This window comes from Solanum lycopersicum, chromosome 2, assembly GCF_036512215.1.
Source record: "Solanum lycopersicum chromosome 2, SLM_r2.1".
Classification (NCBI taxonomy): domain Eukaryota; kingdom Viridiplantae; phylum Streptophyta; class Magnoliopsida; order Solanales; family Solanaceae; genus Solanum; species Solanum lycopersicum.
In genome coordinates this window covers 35,803,295-35,828,899 of record NC_090801.1, presented here as the reverse complement: position 1 = coordinate 35,828,899, position 25,605 = coordinate 35,803,295, and the positions used below count along the sequence as shown (strand labels likewise).

At 32.1% G+C, this 25,605-nt stretch overlaps 1 protein-coding gene, 2 long non-coding RNA genes and 1 pseudogene across 4 annotated transcripts; 2 read left to right on the top strand and 2 right to left on the bottom strand.

Moving 5' to 3' along the window:
• Positions 1-458: 458 nt before the first annotated feature.
• Positions 459-5,286, bottom strand: LOC101252936 (uncharacterized). The gene is made up of 5 exons (XM_004231473.5): positions 5,048-5,286; positions 3,926-4,722; positions 3,701-3,806; positions 1,266-1,465; positions 459-1,017 (listed from the first exon to the last, which is right to left on the bottom strand). The coding sequence occupies exons 2-5, from the start codon at positions 4,615-4,617 to the stop codon at positions 747-749; spliced, it is 1,269 nt and encodes a 422-aa protein (XP_004231521.1). The 5' UTR covers positions 4,618-4,722; positions 5,048-5,286; the 3' UTR covers positions 459-746.
• Positions 939-1,424, top strand: LOC138341677 (uncharacterized). The gene is made up of 2 exons (XR_011214474.1): positions 939-1,041; positions 1,218-1,424. It is a non-coding gene; the product is annotated as an uncharacterized lncRNA (long non-coding RNA).
• LOC138342327 (LRR receptor-like serine/threonine-protein kinase GSO2) lies at positions 1,864-3,379 on the bottom strand (annotated as a pseudogene).
• A 7,217-nt stretch (positions 5,287-12,503) lies between the features above and the next one.
• On the top strand, positions 12,504-24,795 carry LOC112940898 (uncharacterized). 2 transcript variants are annotated; one of them, XR_003245150.2, is made up of 4 exons: positions 12,504-12,671; positions 12,830-12,897; positions 12,975-13,040; positions 24,480-24,795. It is a non-coding gene; the product is annotated as an uncharacterized lncRNA (long non-coding RNA). The 2 variants fall into 2 exon arrangements; XR_003245151.2 differs by lacking the exon at positions 24,480-24,795 and adding an exon at positions 14,059-14,790.
• The last annotated feature ends 810 nt before the right edge of the window (positions 24,796-25,605 follow it).

Below are 25,605 nucleotides of genomic sequence, written 5' to 3'. Positions count from 1 at the left end.
AAAACTAGCAATTAGTTAAGAAACTGAGAAGTGAATTTCTTAAATAAATCAATCAACACTCTTAGTTTGTGAACAAATACAAATCTTTATTTCCTTGAGATTCGAAGAGTGATCTGGAACAATTTCTTTCGATAACAAAATCAACAACAAATATTTCAGCTGCATCTTGTTGTTGTTTTGACTTTTAAATTCCTTCATACTTGGATAAAAGGGGTTATGTTAGAATTAAATAAAGTCAATTTATTTTTTATTCAGAGTACAAATATGTCAAGCAAAAAATTAAAGTTGAATACCTGAAATACTATTACAGCAACTGGTTAATATTGAAGACAGATTTGGTACTATTTTTTCTAAAGGGAATGCCATTTTTGGAAATTTGAAGTATAGTACAATCTAAACTCATGACGATACAATTAAGCTTATACAACACTTAAATGAGAACCTGAAATACGCCCAACTCCAGTTAAAAAAGGAGTTCAACTCTCCTTTCAATATATATAGTAAAGTAAAGTAAAATAAAGTATATTTTGGGTACAATGCAACAATTCTGTTGCAGGGAGACCACAGATACAACTAAATTAAATAAGAATGGAAAAGAAAAAAAAATCTTAATTCTCTATATACGTAACAATCTACATAAATGTATATATCCTTTGAAGTTGGAAAACAGAAGCTTTACCAATTATTTGGTTAAAGTGAGGGGAAAAAAGGGCAGAAAGAATCAATGTGTTGAAGTTAGGAATTAATCAAGAAGGCTGTTTGCCAGAGCTTAGGACGGAGTCCTCTAGAAATTGGGTAAGTTGTGAAGTGTACAATTCTGGGTCATTTCTGAAATGATCAACGTGAGGTGTAGAAACGAAGTTGCAAGCTCTAACATTGCGACCAGTTCTTCGTTGCTCTTCAACAAAGGACTCAACCGAAACTGCAGGAATGACTCTGTCGGAACTGCTGTATATGTATAATTGAGGGCAACTTGGTTGCCGGGATGTTAATAGATCTAGAACGTCAGAAAGCCTCCTGCAATTTCATCCAACCATCAATGTAAGTACAAACACGAAACTATTTTGGCACTTGCTATACACACTAGTGACTTAAAAATGTAATTACAATCCATTAGTGAATGGACATGATATCGACAAGGTCTACTTCGTATGTTGAGTAGAGTACAAAGACAAAAAGTAGATTTAATATTGGTACTTCTGTTAAAAATTCTGCAGGCTGATAAACATTTGAATTTAAGGTAATTATGGAAGACATCTCCGTACCTATTTAAAGTGGGAAGGTTTAAAACAACCTCAAAGAACTTCTCCAGTACTAATAGCAATGCTTCTTCAGTTACTGCAGGCTTAGTTTCCACAGAAGTTTTGGCTTCTATTGACACATCTCTGTCGTTTAAAGTCATGAAGCGTTTTGTTGCAACACTATTCTTCTTCAAAAAGGCAGCAGAGAATCCAGAAGCCCAAACCTTGATACAAATAAACAAGGGGACTTGACAAAATTAGCTTAACCTTACCAAAGCAAAGATTAACCTTTGTTATATGCAACTACACAAGTACTAGCATCCCCTCCCTCCTCCTTATGTTCTCTGCTGACCCACAGGCCATCCACCTTCCCTTGAAGACTAAATCAAGAATGAACAACTTCCACATTATCAAGTAAAAGAACATATTTTGAAAAGTAGGCTGCATGTTTAAGGCCTAAATAGAAGAAAGCAACATGATCAAAATAAGAGAACAACAGGTCCAAATAAGAGTACAAGCAACTGAGCAATTCCTAAATGCCTAACCCCCGACTATGTATGACTCTTGTAATACTTATCCAATAAAATCATGTCATGGTTGGATTTCAATAGAAATGTACGGCTCTTAACAATTGCACTGCATTAATCTTTGGAAATAAGACTATGCTCGAAGATACATTATTCTGACACTTGTACATGAAATAGAATGATTTTTGCTCAGGTGTAATATCACCTGTAATTTGGATACAGAGCCAATTTCGTAAGGGATTGAGCCACTTATATTGTTCTCATAGAGCCAGCCTTAGCTCAAAGAGCTTCTGGTATTTTTAAAGAGTTGAAGGAATGGAGCCCAAAAAAAAGATTGTTTCATAGAAGATTCAAGACATTTAAACTTGTTAGATTTCCTGATTCTGGTTGTATTGCACCTAATAATCTGTTGTAACTGAGGAAAAGTTTGAGTTATTTTGGAGAGTTTCCAAGTTCTGCTGGAACTGTTCCAGTGAAGTTGTTGAATGAAAGATCGAGAACTCACCAAGACCTTCCACATTCCTCCAAAAACCATATGGAAGATTTCCCCGAGAATTGATTAGATATAAGAAGAAAACGGCCAAGGCTTTCAGGCCAGCAAGGGAAGGTTCTAGATCTCCAGTCAAATTTTGAACAATAAATCAAGACACCTGAAATCTTCAAGTTGTCCAAATTCAGAAGGGGTTTTCTCAGTGAAAAAAATGTTAGAAAGGCGAAGATGGGTCAGATTTTTGGACACCACTAGCTCAGATGTGATAGGATCAGAGAAGCTGTTGTTTGTCATGTCAAGAACTTGTTTGTCATGTCAAGAACTGTCAGAGAATTTAAACCAGCTAGCTGACAAATGTTCCCACTGAATTTATTGTGAGAAGAGTTAAGTTTGCTGAGATTTTTTAGAAGGGAAAGATATTCAGGAAGTGGACCTTCAAAGGAATTGTTGTAAAGAGTAGTCAAGTCCAGCTCTGATAGAAATCTTAAAGTTGGTGGCAGTTATCCTGAAAGTTTGTTATCAGCAAAGGCCAGTTTTTCATGCTTCCTGCAGTAGCCTTAGCTTGGTGGGACTGGACCAGAAAATTCATCCTCAGTTAGCTGAAGAATAAAAAGATTCTTAAGCCTACCAATGGCATCAGAATTAGAGCCTGAAAATTGATTAGCCAAGTAATCAATGTGTACTAAGCAATTTGTCAATTTTCTTGGGGTAGTTACTAACAACTGGTTTCCATAGAGGTAGTTCACACAGCCTCTGAAGCTTTCCTATTTCCACTGGAATTCTTCCGGAGAGCATGTTATGGAATAGGTACAAATATTCCAAGTTAGTCAAGTTTCCTGTTTCAGGCTGTATATTTCCAGTAAAGTTGTTACTGTTGAGGAGGAGGCATGTGAGACTTTCTAGCCTGTAAAAGCCTCATGGAAGCATTCCTCCAAAGTTGTTACTGGAGAGATCCAGTAGTCGTAGGGACGTGTGCAGTTTAGTAGCTCCAAGGGGAAATTCCTCGATGGCTTAATCTCAGCCAGAATAAGTAGGCTTAAAGCTTGAACCGTGTAACAAAAGTTACACAGAATGCTTCCTGTTAAATAGTTGTCAGAGCGAGCTAAACACTGGAGATGCTTTCACGTTATCAAGCATAAGAATAGTTTTCGAAGAGCAGGCTGCATGGTTAAGGCCATAAGATAGAAGAAAGCAACATGATAAAAATATAAGAACAGCAGGTCCTGATTAGAGTCCAACTCAACTGTGCAATTCTGAATGGCTAAAAACTGATTATATATAATACTTGTAATAGTTGTCCAATAAAAGGATGAAAAGGTTGGATTTTAATAGAAATGTATAACTCTAAACAAGTAGTTTGCATTAACTATCAGAAATAAGACTACTCTCCAAGAAACACTAAAAATGCTATCTTATTATCACAATTTTTGAGTCAGCAATACCTGTGGATCTGGAGCTGCCACAGGGGCAGAATCAACAATACAACCCTTAATATTTCTCATTAAAGTGTGATCTTGTATCTGAAACTTTTCCAAAATGACACCATAACTGTAAGTCCAAGAGAATTAAAAAAAGTCAATCAATAATTATAAAGCTAGTATTAAGGAAAATGTAAATAGTATGTTTTCGTTCTCTTCCTAGACTAATGAGTGTGATAAAGAACTCACGTTAACCATCCAGTGTTACTGAAAGTGTGGAAGACCAAGTTCTTTCCGTGCTCTTCTTCCAACCAATCAACTAGATGATTAACAAGAAGTTCAATATGTTGCTCTGCCTTTCCCCCGACTTGATAGCTTATAATCTCAGACATTGGGAGAGTAAACGTAATGACATGGTATCCTCTTGATGCATACCACTCTGCATATCTCTTTAGATGTTTTTGCTTTGCACCTAACCATCCCAACAATACTACTAGTGTCTTAGACTTTAGTGGTGAAGAATGAGAATTCCGTGATGCATTTGGGTCAGGTAAGTGCCATGTATACAATACCTCGGAAGGTGAAGAAGGAAGTGTATATGTATATGTGGAGGGATTAGCAGACTTCGACAATGTTGCTGATTGATAAGAGTTGAGCAATACAGAAGCGGTAGGAAAAGGAAGGGTTGAAAGAGAAGTAAAAGTGGTGTTATTTAGAATAGGCAGGGCGACAGGTATTGTGGTGAGGTAGGAGGATACATGGGCTAGCTTAGAAATAGATATGTGAGATACCCAAGATGTTATGTTTTTGTTTTCTTGGGGATTGTTGTGTAATGATTTAGACGACCATAATTTTTCATGAAGATCAGTAGATACAGAAGCTATAGCAACTGTAGATGCTGCAACTATATGTCTTTGGAGGATTCCATAAAAGTAAGCCATGGTGATGATATACTTGTTTGTATATTTTGAGGGTGAAGAGAAAAAGAAATTGGGCTGCCAATATAGATGAACTATAATGACAGCCCCACAAGCAAGAATATATAGCTGTCACAAAAAAACGCACACGAGATTAATTCAGCATAATACGGAAAAGTCCACATAGTAAACGCGTGCGTGAACCTTGTTTACAAATACACATGCTAACAAGACAAAATATTCCCTTTCCTTGACCTAATTTTGATTTTCATCTAATTAACAATTGGTCAAAACTCAAAACTCAATAAGGGAAAGGGAAAAGATAGACGTTGGGCGTCTAGTTTGTTTTTTATGAAAAAAAATAGGTTTTACCCATCCATCATGAGGGTGGGAAGATCGGCTCTTAATAAACTTACATAAGCATTATAGATTGATTGTAAGAGGAACACCATACCTGAGAGACGAATACACCAAGTTTCTTCTTTCTTCTTCTGATATGGAAAAAGGAAAAAGGAAAAAGAGAAAAGTCTTATATTTCTTGTTAAGATTTCCCACCTTGCCTTTCCGGAATAAGAGGCCACTCTTGTTTTTTCTTTTTAAAAATTACATTATTTTACTTTACTAAATTATTTCTCATAATTTTTGTAATGAAAAAAATAGCATGCTCTACCTAACTTATACAATCTATTTATCATTCATACATATATTCTTAAGAAACAACTCATACATGTATGTTAAAAAAATAAAATCCGTAGCTAACATTGTATTTCATAGCAATTACTTTTCAATTAAAATCTGTTGGTTATGTTGAAAGAATTGATGGGAAATAGAGGGAAGGAGAGGAATATGAAAAGTTGAGAACTTGAAGAATTGAAACTTGAAAAGTCCTCTTATGCTTTAATGAAAAGGCATTTGTCCCTCATCATCGTCGTCGCTCGCTTCGGCAAATGATATTGACTAACGCAACCCAACTCGGATCCGCACGCGACCTGTTTTATTTGAACTTTCCCATTTTATTTAAATTTCCCGCCATGACTGTTCTGAAAGGTTGCAACTTTCCGGAACAGTCGGTACCATTTGAAAGGTTGCAAACTTTCATTAATAGTCGTGTGAATTCTGAAAGGGTTGCAACCTTTCAGAACATATTCTTCTTGCCTATAAATACCACTCAATCTTTAGAATATTTGCTAACGAATTTTCTGATCTTCTTCTTCTTATTCTGCACACATTTCTCTTCGTATACTCGGCTGATTAAGATCATTTTACCCAAGGAGGTTATATTCCAAATCAAACCTCGGATAATAGAGGGGAATAATTTCCATAAGGGGACACTGTGAGTTCAGCGGACTTGATCTTTTTCCGATTTAAAAGATTTTTTCAAATTCTGGTACGTTCTTATAGATTTTTGTTTCTTTTTTGTAAATTAAATTTCTATTCATCTCTCTTACTGGTTTTATAAATTTCAGTTACTTCGTGTTTCTGAACAATTTATTAGAATCAATAATTTTTGGTTTTGATAACACACATCGATAACAATCTTAAGGAAAATATTTTTTTAAATCTGTGTTCTTGGTGGAGACAAAAATCTTCGTGATTTTATACTCCTTTAAGTCTGCAATTATAGTTTATTGCTTACTTAGATTGTATCTATTTTTGTTTATCAAACATGGCAAACAATGTGTTACAGTGGCTGTTGCTGCACCAATCCGAACTGTTGTACCACAAGCGAGAAATCGGGTAAATTCACAGGTGTGAATTTCAAAGGATGGCAGCAACGAGTATTTTTCTGGCTTACCACTCTTGGTCTGCAGAAATTTACAAGTGAAGATACTCCAGTTCTTGCTGATTATATGCCAGAAAGAGAAAAATTCATGATTATTGAAGCATGGAAACAGACGGACTTCCTATGTAAAGGCTACATTTTGAGTTCTTTAGAGGATGACTTATATAATGTCTATAGTGCAATAACAACTTCAAAATAGTTGTGGGATGCACTTGAGAAGAAATATTAGACAGAAGATGCATGCTTGAAAAAAATTGTTGTTGCAAAGTTTTTAGACTATAAAATGGTAGATAGTAAAACTGTTGGATCACAAGTGCAGGAACTTCAACTTATTCTCCATGATCTGATTGCTAAAGATATGGTAGTAAATGAAGCTTTTCAAGTGGATGCAATGATCGAGAAGTTGCCTCCTTCGTGGAACGATTTCAAGAATTATCTAAAGTGCAAGAGTAAAGAAATGAAGCTTGAAGATCTTGTGATTTGGCTCAAGATTGAGGAAGATAAAAAAAAACGCCGAAAAGAAGTCGCGTAAGAATTCAACAATCATTGGAGTTAATATTGTTGAAGAAGTTCCTACCAAAGACAAAAAGAGAAAGAAGTCCAACGGGCAGAAGTCAGAACAGGCCAAGAAGAAATTCAAAGGCAACTGTTAAAATTGTAGTAAGGCTGGTCATAGGTCTTCTGATTGTCATGCTCCAAGAAAGGAAAAAAACAAATGTAAAGGCAAAAGTCAAGCAAACATCGTGGAGAAGATGGAAGATGTAGATGACTTGTGTGCAATGATCTCGGAGTGTAACTTAGTTGGAAATCCCAAGGAGTGGTTTTTCGACTCTGGTTCCACTAGACATATTTGCTCTGCGAAAGAAGCCTTTGCAACGTACACTCCTGCTGAGTACAATGAAGATTTATTCATGGGAAACACAGCAACAACAAGAATTGCAGGAACTGGGAAAGTAATGTTGAAAATGACATCTGACAAGGTGTTGACTTTGAACAATGTTCTGCATGTCCCTACAATTTAAGAACGGGTTTAAGTGTGTCCTAGTTAGTGATACAGCTGTAATAAGTAAGAATTAAATGTTCATAGGAAAGGGCTACCTGAATGAGGGTCTTTTCAAGCTAAATGTAATGGTTGTTGACAGTCTTGATAAAAATTCTGCTTCTATTTACTTATTGGAGTTAAGTGATTTATGGCATGCCCGTTTGGGACATGTAAATTACAAAGCCTTGCAAAAATTGGTTAACCTAGAAGTATTGCCTGATTTTAAATGCGATAAATCGAAATGCAAAATTTGTGTGGAAAGTAAGTTTGGTAAACATCCTTACAAGTCTGTTGAAAGAAATTCTAAAATTTTTGACTTAATTCACACAGATATATGCGATATGAAGTCAACACCATCTCGTGGTGGGAAAAAGTATTTTATAACTTTTATTGATGATTGCACTCGATTTTGTTATGTATATTTGCTTAATAGTAAGGATGAAGCAGTTGATGTATTTAAGCAATACAAAAATGAAGTGGAGAACCAATTGAATCTAAAGATAAAAATGATTCGGAGTGATAGGGGTGGATAATATGAATCTCTTTTTTGCAGAGATATGTTTGGAATATGGTATTATTCATCAAAATACTGCACCTTATACACCACAGTCAAATGATTTGGCAGAACGAAAGAGCAGAGCATTAAAGGAAATGATGAATGCCTTAATGATCAATTCTGGTTCACCGCGAAACCTTTGGGGGGAAACCATCCTTACAGCTAATAAAATACTCAATAGAGTACCCCATCGAAAAACACAATCAATTCCATATGAGTTGTGGAAAGGAAGAAAACCGAACTTGAAATATTTCAAAGTGTGGGGGTGTTTAGCCAAGGTAGAGGTTCTTTTAACGAAGAGGGTTAAAATTGGACCCAAAACAGTAGATTGTGTCTTTAAAGGGTATGCTGTGAATAGTAAAGCCTGTCAGTTTTTGCTTCACAAATCTGATAATCTTGAGATTCATGTTAATACGACAATTGAATTAGATAATGCATAGTTTTTTGAAAACATTTATCCGTATAAAACTGGAAGTGAATCAACAAGTGAAAGACCTAAACGACCACGAGAAGAATCAATGGAGAATATTCTAACTAGTGAGGAACCTAGGCGTAGTACTCAGTAACGAAAATCTGCTTCTTTCAGACCAGATTTTATAGCACTATTGCTTGAAAATGAGCCTCAAACATTTAAAGCAGCTATGTCTTCGTCTGAGTCAACTTATTGAAAAGAAGCAGTCAACAGTGAGATTGAATCAATTTTAATCACACTTGGGAATTGACTGATCTTCCTCCTGGAGATAAACCTTTAGGATCAAAGTGGATCTTTAAAAGGAAAATGTAACCTGATGGGACTATTGACAAATGTAAGGCTAGATTGGTAGTCAAATGGTACAGACAAAAGGAAGGTCTGGACAACTTTGACACATACTCTCCAGTAACAAGGATAACATCAATTAGGATGTTAATAGCACTAGTAGCAGTGCATGATTTTAAAATCCACCAAATGGATGTAAAGACAACCTTCTTAAATGGAGAGTTGGAGGAAGAAATTTACATGGAACAAACAGAAGGTTTTATAGTTCCTGGTAAATAAAAGAAAGTGTGCATGACTTGTGAAGTCACTTTATGGACTAAAGCAAGCACCCAAACAATGGCATGCTAAATTTGACCAAACAATGTTGGCAAATGGATTTAAGATTAACAAATGTGATAAATGTGTTTACATTAAAAATGTTATGAATCATGAAATTGTTTGTTTGTATATTGATGACATGTTAATAATGAGTAATGAAATTGACGATTTAAATGCTACTAAGCGCATGTAGTCCAGCAAGTTCGATATGAAAGACTTAGGAGTTGATGATTTGATCTTAGGGGTCAGGATTATCAAACCCCCCCCCCCCCCCCCAGTGCATTATCTCAATCTCATATATAGAAAAAGTATTGGATAAGTTCAAGTACTTGAATATCAATCTTGTCAAAACTCTAATTGATTTAAGTTGTACATTTAAAAAGAATGAAGGTCAAAGTGACTCTTAATTGGAATATTCTAGAGTGTTAGAAAGTTTGATGTATATTATGAATTGCACGCGACAAGATATAGCATGTGCTATTAGTAAACTGAGTCAGTACACTAGTAATTCGAATCAAACTCACTGGTTGGCAATGAAACGTGTGTTGGGTTATCTAAAATATACACAATATTATGCTTTGCATTATAATAAATATCTCGCTGTGATTGAAGGATATAGTGATGCAAATTGGATCACTGGGTCAAATGATGTAAAATCCACGAGTGGTTATGTGTTCATACTTGGTTGAGGAGCAGTCTCTTGGAAATCGTCCAAACAGACATGTATTGCTCGCTCCACAATGGAATCTGAATTAAACGCTTTGGATAAAGTTGGTGAAGAAATTGAATAGCTCCGGAATTTCCTAGAGGATATTTCATTTTGTCCCAAACCTGTTGGAGCAATTTGCGTACATTGCGATAGTCAAGCAACAATAGGTAGGGTAGGGAGCGTTATGTACAACGAAAAATCTCGTCATATACGACGGAGACATAACACTGTAAGACAACTTCTCTCTAGTAAAATTATCATAATTAACTATGTAAAGTCAAGCGGTAATGTGTTAGATCCACTAACGAAAGACCTAGTTAGAGAGACAGTTGAAAGATCATCTAAGGGAATGGGTTTACGGCTTAGGACAAGTCAGCATGACGGTAAATCTATCTAGAAGATTGGAGATCCCAAGAGCTAGATTCAAGGAGAAAAATAAAGTTATGGCTGACGGTTCGACATTGTCAATTAACTCAATCCATTCTCATGATGAAGACAATGTTCAGGAACAAGGTTAAGACTTTAAGGCTTATTAATGAGGTAATAAAGATTAAAGTATTTATTGAATTGCTAAGTTTGGTAGATTTGACCAAATAGTGTATCTACGAGATGACACGGTTAGAAATCACCTATGTGAGTGTGAAGTGGAAGCCGCTTTAAAGAGAATTATATGTCATAAGACTATTCTCTATACACTTATGAAACCAGGAGGTGTCTAGGTATACATCAAAGCTCGACGGTTCAAAAATATCACATCTACCGATTGACCGAGTATATCCGACATATGTTCACTACGGAAAGTCCAAGAGGAAACCTACTTATCCAGATGCAATTAATCATTGCCTGTAAAGTACACAATTGTACATGCATTCCTATGTTATAACCATTCTCCATCAATGTGGGGGATTGTTGGGTATGTAGCAAGAATTGATGGGAAATAGAGGGAATGAGAGGAATATGAAAAGTTGAGAACTTGAAGAGTTGGAACTTGAAAAGTCCTCTTATGCTTTAATGAAAAGACATTTGTCCCTCATCAGTGATGGAAAGAAAAATAGGAGAGTTTAAATATAGAAACACTCCTATTAATTGTTAAAAGGGTTGGAAAGATAGACCCCCTCGCGTCGTCGTCATTGTCGCTTCGGCTTCGACTTTGGCTTTGGCAAATGATCGAGAGATTATTTTTTGGACAAAGTTTGTTTTAATTATTTATTCAATTAATTAATTAAATGGCTAAAATAAATGTTTCAATTAATTAGTTGATAACAGAAATTGAAAGATTAACCGAAATGTTTTAACTTTTTAGTTGACTAACTCGACTTGGATCTGCGCGCGACCGTTTTATTTGAAGTTTTTCCATTTTATTTAAATTTTCCGCCATGACTGTTCTGAAAGGTTGCAAATTTTGAGGAACAGTCAGTACCATTTGAAAGGTTGCAAACTTTCATTAATGATTGTGTGAATTCTGAAAGGGTTGCAACCTTTCGAAACATATTCTTCTTGCCTATAGATACAACTCATTCTTCAGAATATTTGCTAACGAATTATCTGATCTTCTTCTTTTTATTCTACACACATTTCTCTTCGTGTACTTTCCTGCTGCGGATTGATCCGCTGACAGTAGAGTTTTTGGTATCTATACTCTGCTGATTAAGATCATTTTTTCCTGGGAGGTTATATTCCAAATCAAACCTCGGATACTAGAGGGGAATAATTTTTTTAAGGGGACACTGTGAGTTCAGTGGACTTGATCTTTATTTTTGGTTTAAAAGATTTTTTTAAAATTCTGGTACGTTCTTACAAATTTAGTTTCTTTTTTGTAAATTAAGTTTCTATTCATCTCTCTTACTTGTTTTATAAATTTCAATTACTTCGTGTTTCTGAACAATTTATTAAAATCAGTAATTTTTGATTTTGATAACACAGATCGATAACAAAATCAACCCTACTTGCAAAGCCCAACCGCTATCATCCAATCCTTTAAAATCCAAGCATTGTCATCCTCCAACAATCTGAGTTTTGGCTCCACCGTTCGAACTAAAAATCAACCATGCAATGCCTAACTACTAAACCAAAGTGTTGTCATCCAACCTTGCAAGACACAAATATCCTCATCCTTCTACCGACCACCACCACCATCGATTTGGGTTTTGGATCCACCACCTATGCCTCATCCACGCACATCACTTTAGGAAGAAGACGTGATAATTTAGGGAAATTGGGTTCTACATCGAAAAGTATAATGTATGAGATTTAGATTTTGTTTTATTTATCGATGGGTGGTGAATTTGATATTTGTTCTCATACTCTTCCAGTTATTACTGTATTACTAGTTGGATGAATCATACTTCTAAAATCAAAATACATTATATGTGATTGGGGTCCTAGGATACAATGTGTCTAGTAAATCGAAAATAGTGACATATAATTTGGTGATGATTGAGGTGGTTTCGAGTGATGGATACTAAGTGTATATTGTAAAATATAAGTTCGATACATTAATATACAATAATATGCAAGTGCGCACACACACACACATATACTATATATATACACATTATATATAAGCCAACAACAAGGTACCAACGCAACTCTACAAAGTTGTACCAATAGTATTAAAAAATTGTACTGTACCGTTAAGTGCTATTTACTGTTGAATAAACACGTGTGCCACACGTGTCTTTCTACATGCTTTAGTCAGTCTATCATCTTTTCAGTCATCTTCTACCTTTCTACTTTTCATTCTCATTCTCATTCTCACTCTTGATGGAGAAGTCGAAAAAGTGACTTAGAAATGGAGGTATTACATTTTCGAAGAGAACATCAAATTGATGGAAATATAGTGAAGAATTATTTTAGTCCCCATCTGGAACATCAATTTGTTGTTGAAATTTCCCATTTGACTATCTATGGGAGGTAATCTTTCAGTCTAATAATAAATTTCTATTTTTCCTTTCAGTTTTTTAGTTTGATTATTTTTCTAGAGATATTGAATTTTTATTAATCAATTATCAAGGTCAAAATTATCTTTTATTTTTATGAGTTTTGATTTGGAATTTGTGGAAGATATACAGGAAGCCCGTCATTATAAAATGGATGCAACATGAAAGAAAGAGAATCGAGTAACATCACCAAATATCTTGTGAGCATTTGATTCTCTTCCTTTAACTAATTTGGCATATGCATGTACTCATTCACTATTCTGTCTCAATTTCTTAGGGATAGAATGTATTACGAAGAATTCAGTAAGAATATAAAAAGGCACTGTGAGGAAAACTCTCAAAGGTTAGTACTATATATATTCGATAGTCATTTTTTGGAGATTCCCCCCCTTTATTCTCCGCAATTTTCTCTTGTTGATAAGTTTGAGATTTGACGACATTTTTTTATTTTTTTGATTATTTATTTTCTAGATTTTAAACATTCTCTTCTTATTTAACTACTTTTTTTATCGATTAGAATCAGTTTCATTCATTTGCATTCTTGATTTAGCTATGTTATTTTCAATTAATATGCATTTCTCAATAATATGTGTTAACCTTAGATGCTACAAATATATTGAAAATCTGAAGCACAGTACAAACATTGGTCCTAATTGAGAAAGGAAGAGTAAGCAAATGGGCTATCAGAAAACAACCAATGTGATTTGTAGTTGTACATAAATTAGCAGAGGACCAATAATGAACATCTACTGCAATGTTTCTTTTAATGAAGTAATACTCCCTCGGTTTCAAAAAGGATGACCTAATTTGTTTTGGAATGGAGTTTAAGAAAAGAAAGAAGACTTTTTAATTTTGTGATTCTAAATTAAAGTTATGTAAAATGTACCAAAATGCCCTCTAATCTTGTGGTGTTAGACAAGCCACGTGAAAAGTTAAAGTTAAAGTGTTGCCAAAAGAGGAAAGAGGTCATTCTTTTCTAAATAGACTAAAAAGGAAATAAGGTCATTCTTTTTGAAACGGATAGAGTAGATTTTATAAAACGGATATCAAGAAAATGCAATCAGACCAATATCGAACATCTACTGCAGATTTTATATAACTTTTAATTGGGTAGCAAGATTGATTTTCCTTTCCTGGTTCCATAGAGATAGAAGTGTGTAATGTGCGCTCTTAATTAGGACATAGCTTATATGAGCATTCTTTTGTGTGTTTGTGTTCGACTCAGTGGCTAAGATTGTGCATATACGAGTTCGTCGCACATGCTTTGTTGAACCTCTATCCTGATTCATAGCTGCATCACAACTTTTATGAAACTTTTCAAAAATGATTGAATCCATTAATTTTCTTTATTTGTTTCTAAGGTGAAGGCTGCAAAACTTATCTGACCTGAAGAAGTAGTGAGTTTCTTATCTGAAATATCATTATATGTTCACGTAGGAGAAGTAAACTATTGATGGTTTACTTGTGATTTGACAAATAGTTGGTGATAGTTCATAGTTCAGTGATGAAATTCAAATATCCAATACTTAAGATGTGATTATCACCATTAACTGTTTGTTTCTCATATCCTGCACAATGATTGTTTGGTAATTCTCTATTAATAAAATAATAATATATATGAACTTGCAGAATTTATTGTGAATTATAATATTTCAAACTGCTTATTTTGGTTTAGCCGGAAGGTGATGAATAGATGTGATAAAGAAAGTTAGTGTATGTAAAAACATCTTTTGTTACAGTTATGAATTTATATTTATTTTTCATAGTTATATCAAGTAAAAACATCTTTTGTTAAGTTCTTTTCGAAGGAGTCCAAAGAAACATGCCTTCTATTCAGATTGTGTTACGAGTGGTTCTCTCTACTTACTGTAAGGTGCATATCGCGTTTCTCCATTTGTACGAGTACATTATTTTTTTAAAACATTAATAACAATCAATACCATAGATATAAATTAGTTATTGAAAATATAGCAATAAGAGAAAAAGGCAAGATTTTTACCTCCTCCTTGCCAACTTCCACATACATTTTCCTTACAATTGTGGCCAATGTTTGAAACAAATGTACAAACAGAACTTGGAGAACATAGCAACACTCTTATTGTTAAACTCAAATATTCCCCTGTTGAAAAATTATATGCACAAAGGAAGCATATCAGGATCTTTAATACTTACATGAATAATAGATAACGAATACCGTTTATGCTAAAACAAATATCATGCTACATCACATAAATATAATGAATGTTAATTCGATAAATACCTCTTGAAGCGTGAGCGGATACCTTCAAGCGAATCTCCAAGTATAAAAGGATCTTCAAGCGAATCTACAAGATAGTTATGCTCTTCTACAATGATCCCAAGTTACATTCGAACTATCTCAATACTTGGGTGGGCAAGCATTGAATAGAATACTAATCATCTTTTTTTCTAGGTTAGGAAAATTCCTATTTATAGAGATTTCTTCATAATCTAAAAAGGACTAGAAAACCTTGTTTTTCTAGAAGACTAGAAAAACCCATATTATTCTTTCTTTTTTGTATAGAAATAAGATTCTGAGTTCTAGATCAATATGGGCACTATAGGGACCACAAAATTAATTACCGAGGCTTCCTATTATGAAAATAACTCCGAATAATTAATTTGAATTATTCTTACCATAATAAATTACAAATCATTCCACTAGAAATTCGTAATTGCACTCCTCTATTTCGTAATTCCCTATTAAACACTTATGTAATTTTCCATGTTAAGATTTCAGATAGTAATCAATAAGTTAAATTACTGACGAATTTAACTTAATGATTAATTTCCTTTAGAGCACTATTTAACTTATTTCATGTGTCGGATTCATAAATCCACTTGCAAGAATTGACACGATGAAAACTTATAAGTTTCTAAAAAAGGCATATCAATCAATCTCTATAACGAGACATAGATTCCATCAACTAACTTATTATTTCACCAATATATATTATTATCATCGAACTTACCAGACATATTGACTCATATCAGAATCTCACGTTTTAATAAATCAAAATGATAATTAATATATATAGATCATAATAGTTATATCAAGATTAAGAATATTAGTACATTTAATAGTTTAGAGAATATGTTTTTGTCAGTCAGTCTAAAACAGCTATCTCTACTCGATCCCGTTCAATACATACAAAATGTACTAGCACAAGAAGTTAAAACTATACCGTTTTCATAATTTGGACAAATTACATATAATCTTGTGCTACAATCGTACCCGATGGCATATTCAATTTCGATCCTAGATTGCGAACCAAAAAATTTATACTTATAAGAATCGATGATTTAATCCTCTATGTATAAGATAAAACTCTACACACTAAATCATCTACTATATAAGTAATTAGACACCATAAACGAATATATGATCTATTGAATTTTAGCAAATATTTATTCTCTAATCAATATTATTTCTTAACACATGGTTAATAGTATATATCCCAACAATCTACCACTTAGACTTTCAACCATCAAAATTGTTATAATGTACTATATCCAAATGCATGGTTAATAGTATATATGCTAACAATCTCCCACTCAGATATTTAATCTTGAATATTGTTAGAATACTATGTCAAAACACATGATTTATAGTATATACCCTAATCATATCCCACTTAGACTCTTAACTATGCATTTACAACTTTCGCAGACATTCCTTTATTTCTTATCGAAAGAAAATTTTCCAAGTTATTTTCTAATGCAATATTGTCTAGTCGTGCTTTGTCGTAACAAATCGATTTTGTACTAGATCTTGAGAGACCTTATCATGAAACCCTCCAAGAGTGTACTTCTTTTAAAGAGATCTATCATAAAATTTCTCTCAAGCATAAAAACAACTCAATCTTTGTTGTGATTCTCCACTACAACTAAGTACTACTATTATAATCACACTTTCATGCTCTTGAGTTTTAATATTTCCTTCAAAATCTTTCGATAATGAAATATTAACAACTTCTCATGAAATGTTCTTTTAATTTGCTCAATATCACTCCCACTATTTGAGATAGTAGTATTCTTATGTCTAGTAACGTTTCTCCCACTACTTAAGTGCAATGAGACGTCAATTTTGACATACCCATTAGATGTTATTGAGCGTATGAATTTACAATAGACTTATTTGTTATTTCTTTGTTTAATTCCCGTAAAGATAATTTACTTCTAGGAACATGATTTACTAAAATTATCCTTTTCTAGAAATCAGAAAGTTGTTTTAACAATTGACTTATTTTCTTTAGGACACTATAGTAAACCTTGTTTCATTCTTTAGGATATCTAATTAACACACATTCCGTTCTTAATTTCAATTTTCCTTGTTCTACCACTTAGCACATGTACTGGACAATCCTATATCTGAACATGTCACAGATTAGACTTACGTCAAATCCAACTAGTTCTATAGTTGCTCAAGGTACTAATATGAAAGAAAATGATTTCAGAATGTGATATGTAGTTATTAGAACCTATCCTAAAAGAAACAAAATAACTAATAATAAGTCAATAATTAATCCCATCATCTTCATAAGTGTCTAATTCTTTTCTCTTCTATACCAAGCTATTATAGAGTGTCTAGTGTAGACAATTGAAAGACAATTATTTTATAAGATAAGTGACTTATTATTTAAGAGGTTTATGTCACTACAATTAGATTGTAGTGACTTTATATATTTTTCAGGGATAATGCCCAAGTACCCCCTCAACCTATGTCCGAAATCTCAGAGACACACTTATACTATACTAAGGTCCTATTACCCCCCTGAACTTATTTTATTAGTAACTTTTTACCCCTTTTTAGCTTACGTGGCACTATATTGTGGGCCCAACGATGGTTGACTTTTTTTTCAAACTAGTGCCACGTAGGCTAAAAAGGGGTAGAAAATTACATATAAAATAAGTTCAGGGGGGTAATAGGACCTTACTATAGTATAAGTGTGTCTCTGAGATTTCGAGCATAGGTTGAGGGGGTACTTGAGTATTTTCCCTATTTTTATGATGATACTTTTCCGTGTTTTAAATATGTTGAGTTTATCAATACATTTAGACTTATAAAACATCAAAAAATATATTCTTATCACGAGTAATTTTCTTAAAACTCAAAAACTCAGATTCACCTCTTGCCCATGTGCTCTTTTATTACACAAATCATAATAAATTAATTATAACTTATCACTACCTCTTAAATCCTTTTTAAGAGTTTCTAAACAAAACGTACATATTGGTAGTGACTTCACTTTCAATAAACAGTTATGTCCATCCATTAACCAACCTCAAAATTCTATTCAGAATTAATGACTTAGACCCTAATGTACAGATAAGTGTCATTCAATTTAAAAGATAGTTTCCCTTATGAGACAGATTAGTATAATTCAATTTATGAGAGATAATACTTACAAAAGAATCATGCATCAATATACCACAAGAAATAAAATATTTATCAAACTTAATGATAGAAGAGTTACAAATAAATATATTATATACTCATCTCTTGTTAGAAACTGAAAATAATTTCTTCTAACATGAGGTACATGTACAATGCATTCTTTGAGTTAATATCTTATCTCTACCAAAAGAAAATCTTAAGTAGTACTAAGTGTGTGTGTAAAGTCTATTGAGAATATAAGACACAATACTTTAAATAGATCATAATATTTTGAATAATCCTGAATAACGAAATTCAGGGTCATTTATATATATATATATATCCATGCATCTCGAATATCCAATCGTTGGAATTGAAGACTACTCATGCAATACACATGTACAATGACCGATTATTCACTCCATCAACTTATACAGACCTAATTCAGTTGGAGAATCTACTTAGTTTAAGTCAAGTGAAAATCCTCTAGCTACATTGATCCAATCTTATTTTACTTAGTTTAGGAGAGTTAATATAGACTATGAAAACTAGACAATTCAATACATAGTGACTTGTATCAATTTCATCCGTTAGGGAGGAAGGTCTAAACGAACACATAAAACTAATACTTCACTACTATTTAATCAATTATGACCAAAAAATCATATAACGATCCAATAAAATTAATTTCTTGCTAGGTCGTTCTTATAAATCTACCAAATTTCATATCAATCAGAGTTCCTTTTTTTTCGAATTCCAAAACTATGCTCAATTTGGCTGAAAATGATGTTTGGTCATAACAGAATTTAAGATTTCCCCGCTCAGTAATTCTTATCATATGTCATCATTTTGTGAAATAGATAAACGAATTAAGAATAAAGAACAAAATTCTAATATTCCAAAGGGAAAGCATGTTTATGTATACATTAAATATTAAAATTCTAAACACACCTGATAGATATCAAAGCATCTTGAACAATGAATTTTGATGAAAAAATGACTACTCATGCAACATACATATATGGTGTCAGATATTCACTTCAACAAAATTTAAACAAAAGCCAACTTAGATGGGGAGTATATGTTAATTTAAGTTAAGTGAATCATTATCCCTAGTCCATTGATCCAATCAAATATTACTCAGTTTAAGAGAGTCAATACAGATAATCAAAACTAGAGATTAAATTTTAATGACTTGTATTTATTTCATCCATTATGAAGGAAGGTCTAAGCCAACACATGAACTTAATACTTCACACAAATTTAGTCATCAAGACCATAGAGAACAAACTCTATCACCACTAAATTATAGTCGAATAATTTTTTTTGGTAAAATTAATTTTTTCAAGATACAAAAATTATCTAAAAATATCATCTGAACGATCTCAAATTACCAAATCACTGTATAAAAATAAGTATTTTAAATTTGATCGTTTCTGATGAACCATTCGAATTTCTGATCAATTGGAGTTCGAAAGTAATATTTATCTCCAAATCTCTTGATCAAATTCAGATTCAAAAGATTTAAGGAAAAATGAATAGAATCACATCCTAATCATTTCTCAATTTATGTTAACTCATCATGTGTAATATGTACCACATATAACATAAATAAAATCAATATAAAGGATGTTATTCTTACTAAATGACATTTTATTTCCAAAGAACAACTTTAAAATCTTTTTAACGACCTCCAAAAATTATAACAACATAGCAATGAGTACTTTTTAATAGGCCATTATCAATGAACTTACCAAATTTACGGTCAATGAGTCTATAAAAATATTTATTTCTAAATTTATGACCAAATTCAAATTCAAGTGATTTAGATATCTTTAGGAAATAAAACAATATGACGTATAATCTTATCACATCTCAATTCATGTGAAATAACCATGTACAATCATATTGCAAATTTAACTTAAACACAATTAACATGAAGAACGATCTTATCATATTCAAACCAAATTTTAATCCAACAAACTACCTAAACCCATCTAAACGATTTTCAATGAAATCATTAAATTTCAAGTCAATTAGAGATAAAAAAAAGTTAGACCTCCTAAACTATGACCTAATTTGAAAAATAATTATTTTAGGTATAGTTAAAGATTAAAATAACTAGATTCAATTTTCATTAACTTTTAATAATTATCTCATGAGCACGAGGCATGCGTTGTGTCCTTTCTTTTACTAAGACACACAATACCTTCTTATGTCAAAATTGTCCTTTCAATTAAACATCCAAGAATTCAAGATATTACATTTTTCCCTTTTAGATGGAGAAGACCTATAATATCTATTCTCATGAATTAATTAAGTGTTACTAGTATCTTAAAAAAAAAAAATTATTTTTGGGTAAACACATCTTTTCTAGTATACATTTATGCATGACAATTTACACATGATACATTGAGGATAATCTAACAATTCAAATAAATAGACCACTTTCATAAATCCTATTTATAAATTATAATTCTCAATTGATGAATTGACATACTTTCGTTTGTATAATACTTTAAGACTTTCAATGATTACAAATAAATAATCCACTTTAACAGTTAATATTTACTAATCATAAGTTCTTAATTTTTACAATATTATATAGCGTGAAAAATGAAATAATGATGCTCATATAATTAAAGAGTTAATACCTCATATGGTCACTCAACTATGCACTCTTCTCCCAGAATGTCACACAACTTTCAATTTTCACTAACTATCCACTCTTTCCTCAGAAAATCACTCAACAAAAAAATTATTTATATAACAAATAAAAAAATTTTAAAAATAAAAATACCATTTAAACCATTTAGTGATCCACTCACGTAAATCCGACCCATTAAAAAACATGATATGACCCATTTTATTTTGTCTTTAATCCTAATTCAAGGTTTAAAGAGAGGGATTAATTTAGGATTAAAGATAAAATAAAATGGGTCATATCATATTTTTTAATGGGTCGGGTTAGGTGGGTGGATCACTAAATGATATAATTTATTTTTAAAAATTTTTGGTTTGTTATATAAATAATTAATATCAATAAATTTTAATTAAAAAATAATTTAATAGATTGAGTGACTTTCTGAGGAAAGAGTGGATAGTTGAGTGACTTTTGAATTAAAATTCAAAATTGAGTGACTTTCTGAGAAAGAAGTGTATAGTTGAGTGACTTTTGAGTGAAAATTAAAAGTTGAGTGACTTTCTGAGAGAAGAGTGCATAGTTGAGTGATCATCTGAGGTATTAACTCTATAATTAAACCATAAAGAAACAATTATTGCATTAGATTTGTTGCTCTTAAAATAAATGATAATAAAGTCAATTTTATAGCCTAAGATAATTAGTCAGTGGACTAATCAGCCTGTAATAACTAGGCAAATAAATTCTCATTCAATTGTCACAAATCACAGTCAATCACCAACCCACTTGAAAACATTTACATGCTTTATAATTAATCTCCTTTTCTTTATGCGAGTAAGCCAAGTGGCCCACTAAACTTCCTCTTGAAATTAAATGAAATAGATCAAGGAATTAACAATTTTGCAGAACCTTAAGGTTCTGTCGATTTTTAAAATAAAAAAAAACTCAAAAAAAGGGGCACCTTTTAATTAATTCCTTCAAGATCAAAATAATTCAATTAACCAAAAGAAAAAAAAAAGATGACCTTTAATTATTCCCCACAAGAAAAATAATAAACTATTCAAGGTCATTGTGTTTACAGGATCAATTCAAACAAATTGAAGTTACCAAACACAAATCTAAGACCTCCCTCGGTGGCAAATAGAATTACCAGCCCAATAGAGGATATAAATCTAATGATACGTTATAGATGAATAAAAAACGAAGTCATGTACATAATCTATCATTTGTATAACTAAATTAGATTATCTAATTAGATGCAATAATGACTCTTGATGTCAATTGTTGGAAAACTATATGCACAGTGAAAGCATATCTTTAATACTTAAATGAATAATAGATAACCAATACCGATTTATGCTAAAAGAAATATCATGCTACAACACATAAATATACTGAAATTTTATTCGATAAATACCTCTTGAAGCGTGAGCGGATACCTTCAAGCGAATCTCCAAGTTAAAAGGATCTTCAAGCGAATCTACAATATAGCTATGATCTTCTACAGTGATCCTAAGTCACATCTGAACTCTCTCAATACTTAGGTGGGCAAGCATTGAATAAAATACTAATCATCTTTTTTCTAGGTTAGGAGAATCCCTATTTATAGAGATTTCTTCCTAATCCAAAAAGGACTACAAAACCTTGTTTTTCTAGAAGAAAAGATAAGAAAAAACCATATTATTCTTCCTTTTTGTATAGAAATAAGATCCCGAGTTCTAGTTAAACATGGGCACTATAGGGACCACAAAATTAATTACTGAGGCTTACTATTATAGAAATAATTCCAAATAATTAATTTGAATTATTCTTACCATAATAAATTACAAATCATTTCACTAGAAATTCGTAATTGCACTCCTCTATCTCGTAATTCCCTATTAAACACTTATGTAATTCCCCAAGTTAAGATTTCAGATACTAATCAATAAATTAAATTACTGACGAATTTAACTTAATGATTAATTTCCTTTAAAGCACTACTTAACTTATTTCACGTGTCGGAATCATAAATTCACTTGCAAGATTTGACACGATGAAAACTTATAAGTTTCTCAAAAAGGCATATCAATCAATCTCTATAACGAGACATGAATTCAATCAACTAACATATTATTTCCCCAAAATGTATTATTATCATCCAACTTACCAGGCATATTGACCCATATCAGAATCTCACTTTTTAATAAATCAAAACGATAATTAATATATACAGATCATAATAGTTATATCAAGATTAAGAATATAGTACATTTAATAGTTTAGAGAATATGTTTTTGCCAGTCAGTCTAAAATAATTATCTCTACTCAGTCCCGTTCAATACATACAAAATGTACTAGCAGAAGAAGTTGAAAATATACCGTTTTCATAATCAGGACAAATTACATATAATCTTGTGCTACATTCATACCCGATTACATGTCCAATTTCCATCCTAGATTGCGAACCAAAAATTTATACTTATAAGAACCAATTATTTAATTCTCTGTTTATAAGCTAAAACTCTACACACTAAATCATCTACTATATAAGTAAATAGACACCATAAACGAATATATGATCTATTGAATTTTAGCAAATATTTATTCTCTAATAAATATTATTTCTTAACACATGATTAATAGTACATATCCCAACATCCCCTATTACAAGTTTGATAACACTACAAGAAAGAGCAAAATTGTATGATCATTTGAAGAAAATAAAAGATGCAGCTTTTGAATTCTGCATAAAGGATTTGTTTTTATCAATTCAATGCTTCTATGAAAAGTTTTCTTACTAGGAGCACCGAGCACAAAGCATTGTATCACCGAACACACGAAATCTCCATCCAAAGAAATAATTGTAATAAGAATCTTAGATGAATTGTCAATTTTCTATTCTTTGAAAAGTCTATTAATTCAAGTACTTAAGAATTTTAACAAGTTTATCCTCTCTTAAAATTTTGTTGAGGACTGTTTAACAAAGAAAAGTTTTATTGACACTAGACCTTCTTTAATAATTCTGTTCGAGTAATAAAATGAAAATATTTTTTGGATGTTAATGGAAGGATTTAACATCCTTTCATAGTAATTACAGAAAGAAATAGACAAGGTATTAAGAATGTATCCACTGCCACTTTAATCAAGTAAGTTTTACTTTTTCTGGTGATTATTTTTATTTTTATTATGTAATATGTGGAATATATGGATGGAGAGATTTTATATACACCCTCTTTTTAATTGTAGACATCTTAATATATCAAGCCATTTTTTCCAGGAGTGTACTCTAACTACTATCGTCTTGGGAGATAAAAACTCACCAAATCTTTTGTAGTTCGCCTGGACTTTGTATTTATATATACTATCACACTCCTTAGAGTTTCACATCCTCAAGGATTTGAATCCTTTGTGATTCAAATACGTTTGGTATACTTATTAATTAGTACTGCTGGATCCTTGCTCACCTATAATAATATTGTTTGGTGAGGCAAGTGACCAAGAAAAACAATCAAATTCCAGAAACAGAACAAGGAGGAGCAAAACCATGACAAAGGAAAAATCATTCATGTTTGTAGCGTAGATAAGAACACGCATAGCAAGTCAAGTCGGTAAATATAGAAGTTGGCTTTTAAAAGAACTACTTAATTAACTTCTACTTTTATCATCTTGATATAAATATGCAGTTTCTGCAAATAAGAAGTTGATAGACTTGACAAAAACTTGTGCTGATTATTTTTGGTGTGTGCACTTTCAATAATTTGCAGGAAATAACAAATGGTAATGTATGAGCATAGAAGAGTAGATATGTAGAAATTATTGGAAAGTTGATGCTCTCCATAGTACATTGGATAGTCCAGAAGTTGACTCATTACTAGAATTTGAATGATAGTTCAGATGTTGACTCGATCATTACTAGAATTTGAATGAACACAATGTTTCTAACAACTTTGAGCATTCTCCTTTTCTTACTTTTTCATTATTTCGTTTGGGGCCAAATTAGAGTCAATATTTTTTGTAGTCTACCATAACAATGATTTTGGAGATGCTTGAGTGAATAAATTTAATTTCGATACTTGATTATCTCTTTCGTTAATACATATCGTACACGACTTGATTAAATTGTTTCTTTGCAATAAATATAAATGAATAATTTTTGCGTATTATTTATCGAGAGCAAATCAATGCTTTTACGAAGCATGTTTGGAAGGTATTTCATGTTTTTAACACTTACATTAAAATTTATAAGCTCTACATTGCATATAATCATATAGATACAGAGTCAAATACATAATCGATTATTTCCCAATACTTTAGTCAGGCCAAGAAAATCATAATACATCTCATCTCCTTGAAAACTATTAACAGAAGGAGCTCTCCAAAATCTGCTGCCATTGTCATCTTCCTCATCCTCTTCAATTCCTTTATGAACTTGCATTCCCTAATAAAGTAAGTCCTTGGAGAACTTGACATTACTCAACTCTATGCAAATTTATCTCACTTTTGCCTGAGTAGTCGATTAATGTAAAAACACCAATAAAAAGAGAATGAATCAGAGACGAAGTAACTTAACTAAAACATTTCATCAAAGTAATCACATTATCTTGGGATGAATTGAATAACAAATAAGTCGCACCAATAGCCCCATATTAGGCAATAACCCATATGAATGGATATAAAAAATTGATTGCTACATAGAATGACAAAAGAAAAAGGATTTTAAGAACTTAAAGGTTATTATCAATGCTCCAAAATATTAACTTATAATTGTATTGAGATTGATATATGTTTTGCGAAATAGACTGAATATTCAAAATCTCATAACAAAAAAATGAAATTGATAAGCACTTATGTTAGTGAAAAAACTTACAAGATAATAAAATTACAAAATTA

Coding starts and splice junctions, on each gene's coding strand:
- LOC101252936 (XM_004231473.5), bottom strand. CDS start 4,617: ATGGCTTACTTTTATGGAATCCTCCAAAGACATATAGTTGCAGCATCT. Junction 3,807..3,925: donor AGTAACACTGGATGGTTAAC/GTGAGTTCTTTA, acceptor TTGGACTTACAG/TTATGGTGTCATTTTGGAAA. Junction 1,018..1,265: donor AACCTTCCCACTTTAAATAG/GTACGGAGATGT, acceptor ATGAAATTGCAG/GAGGCTTTCTGACGTTCTAG.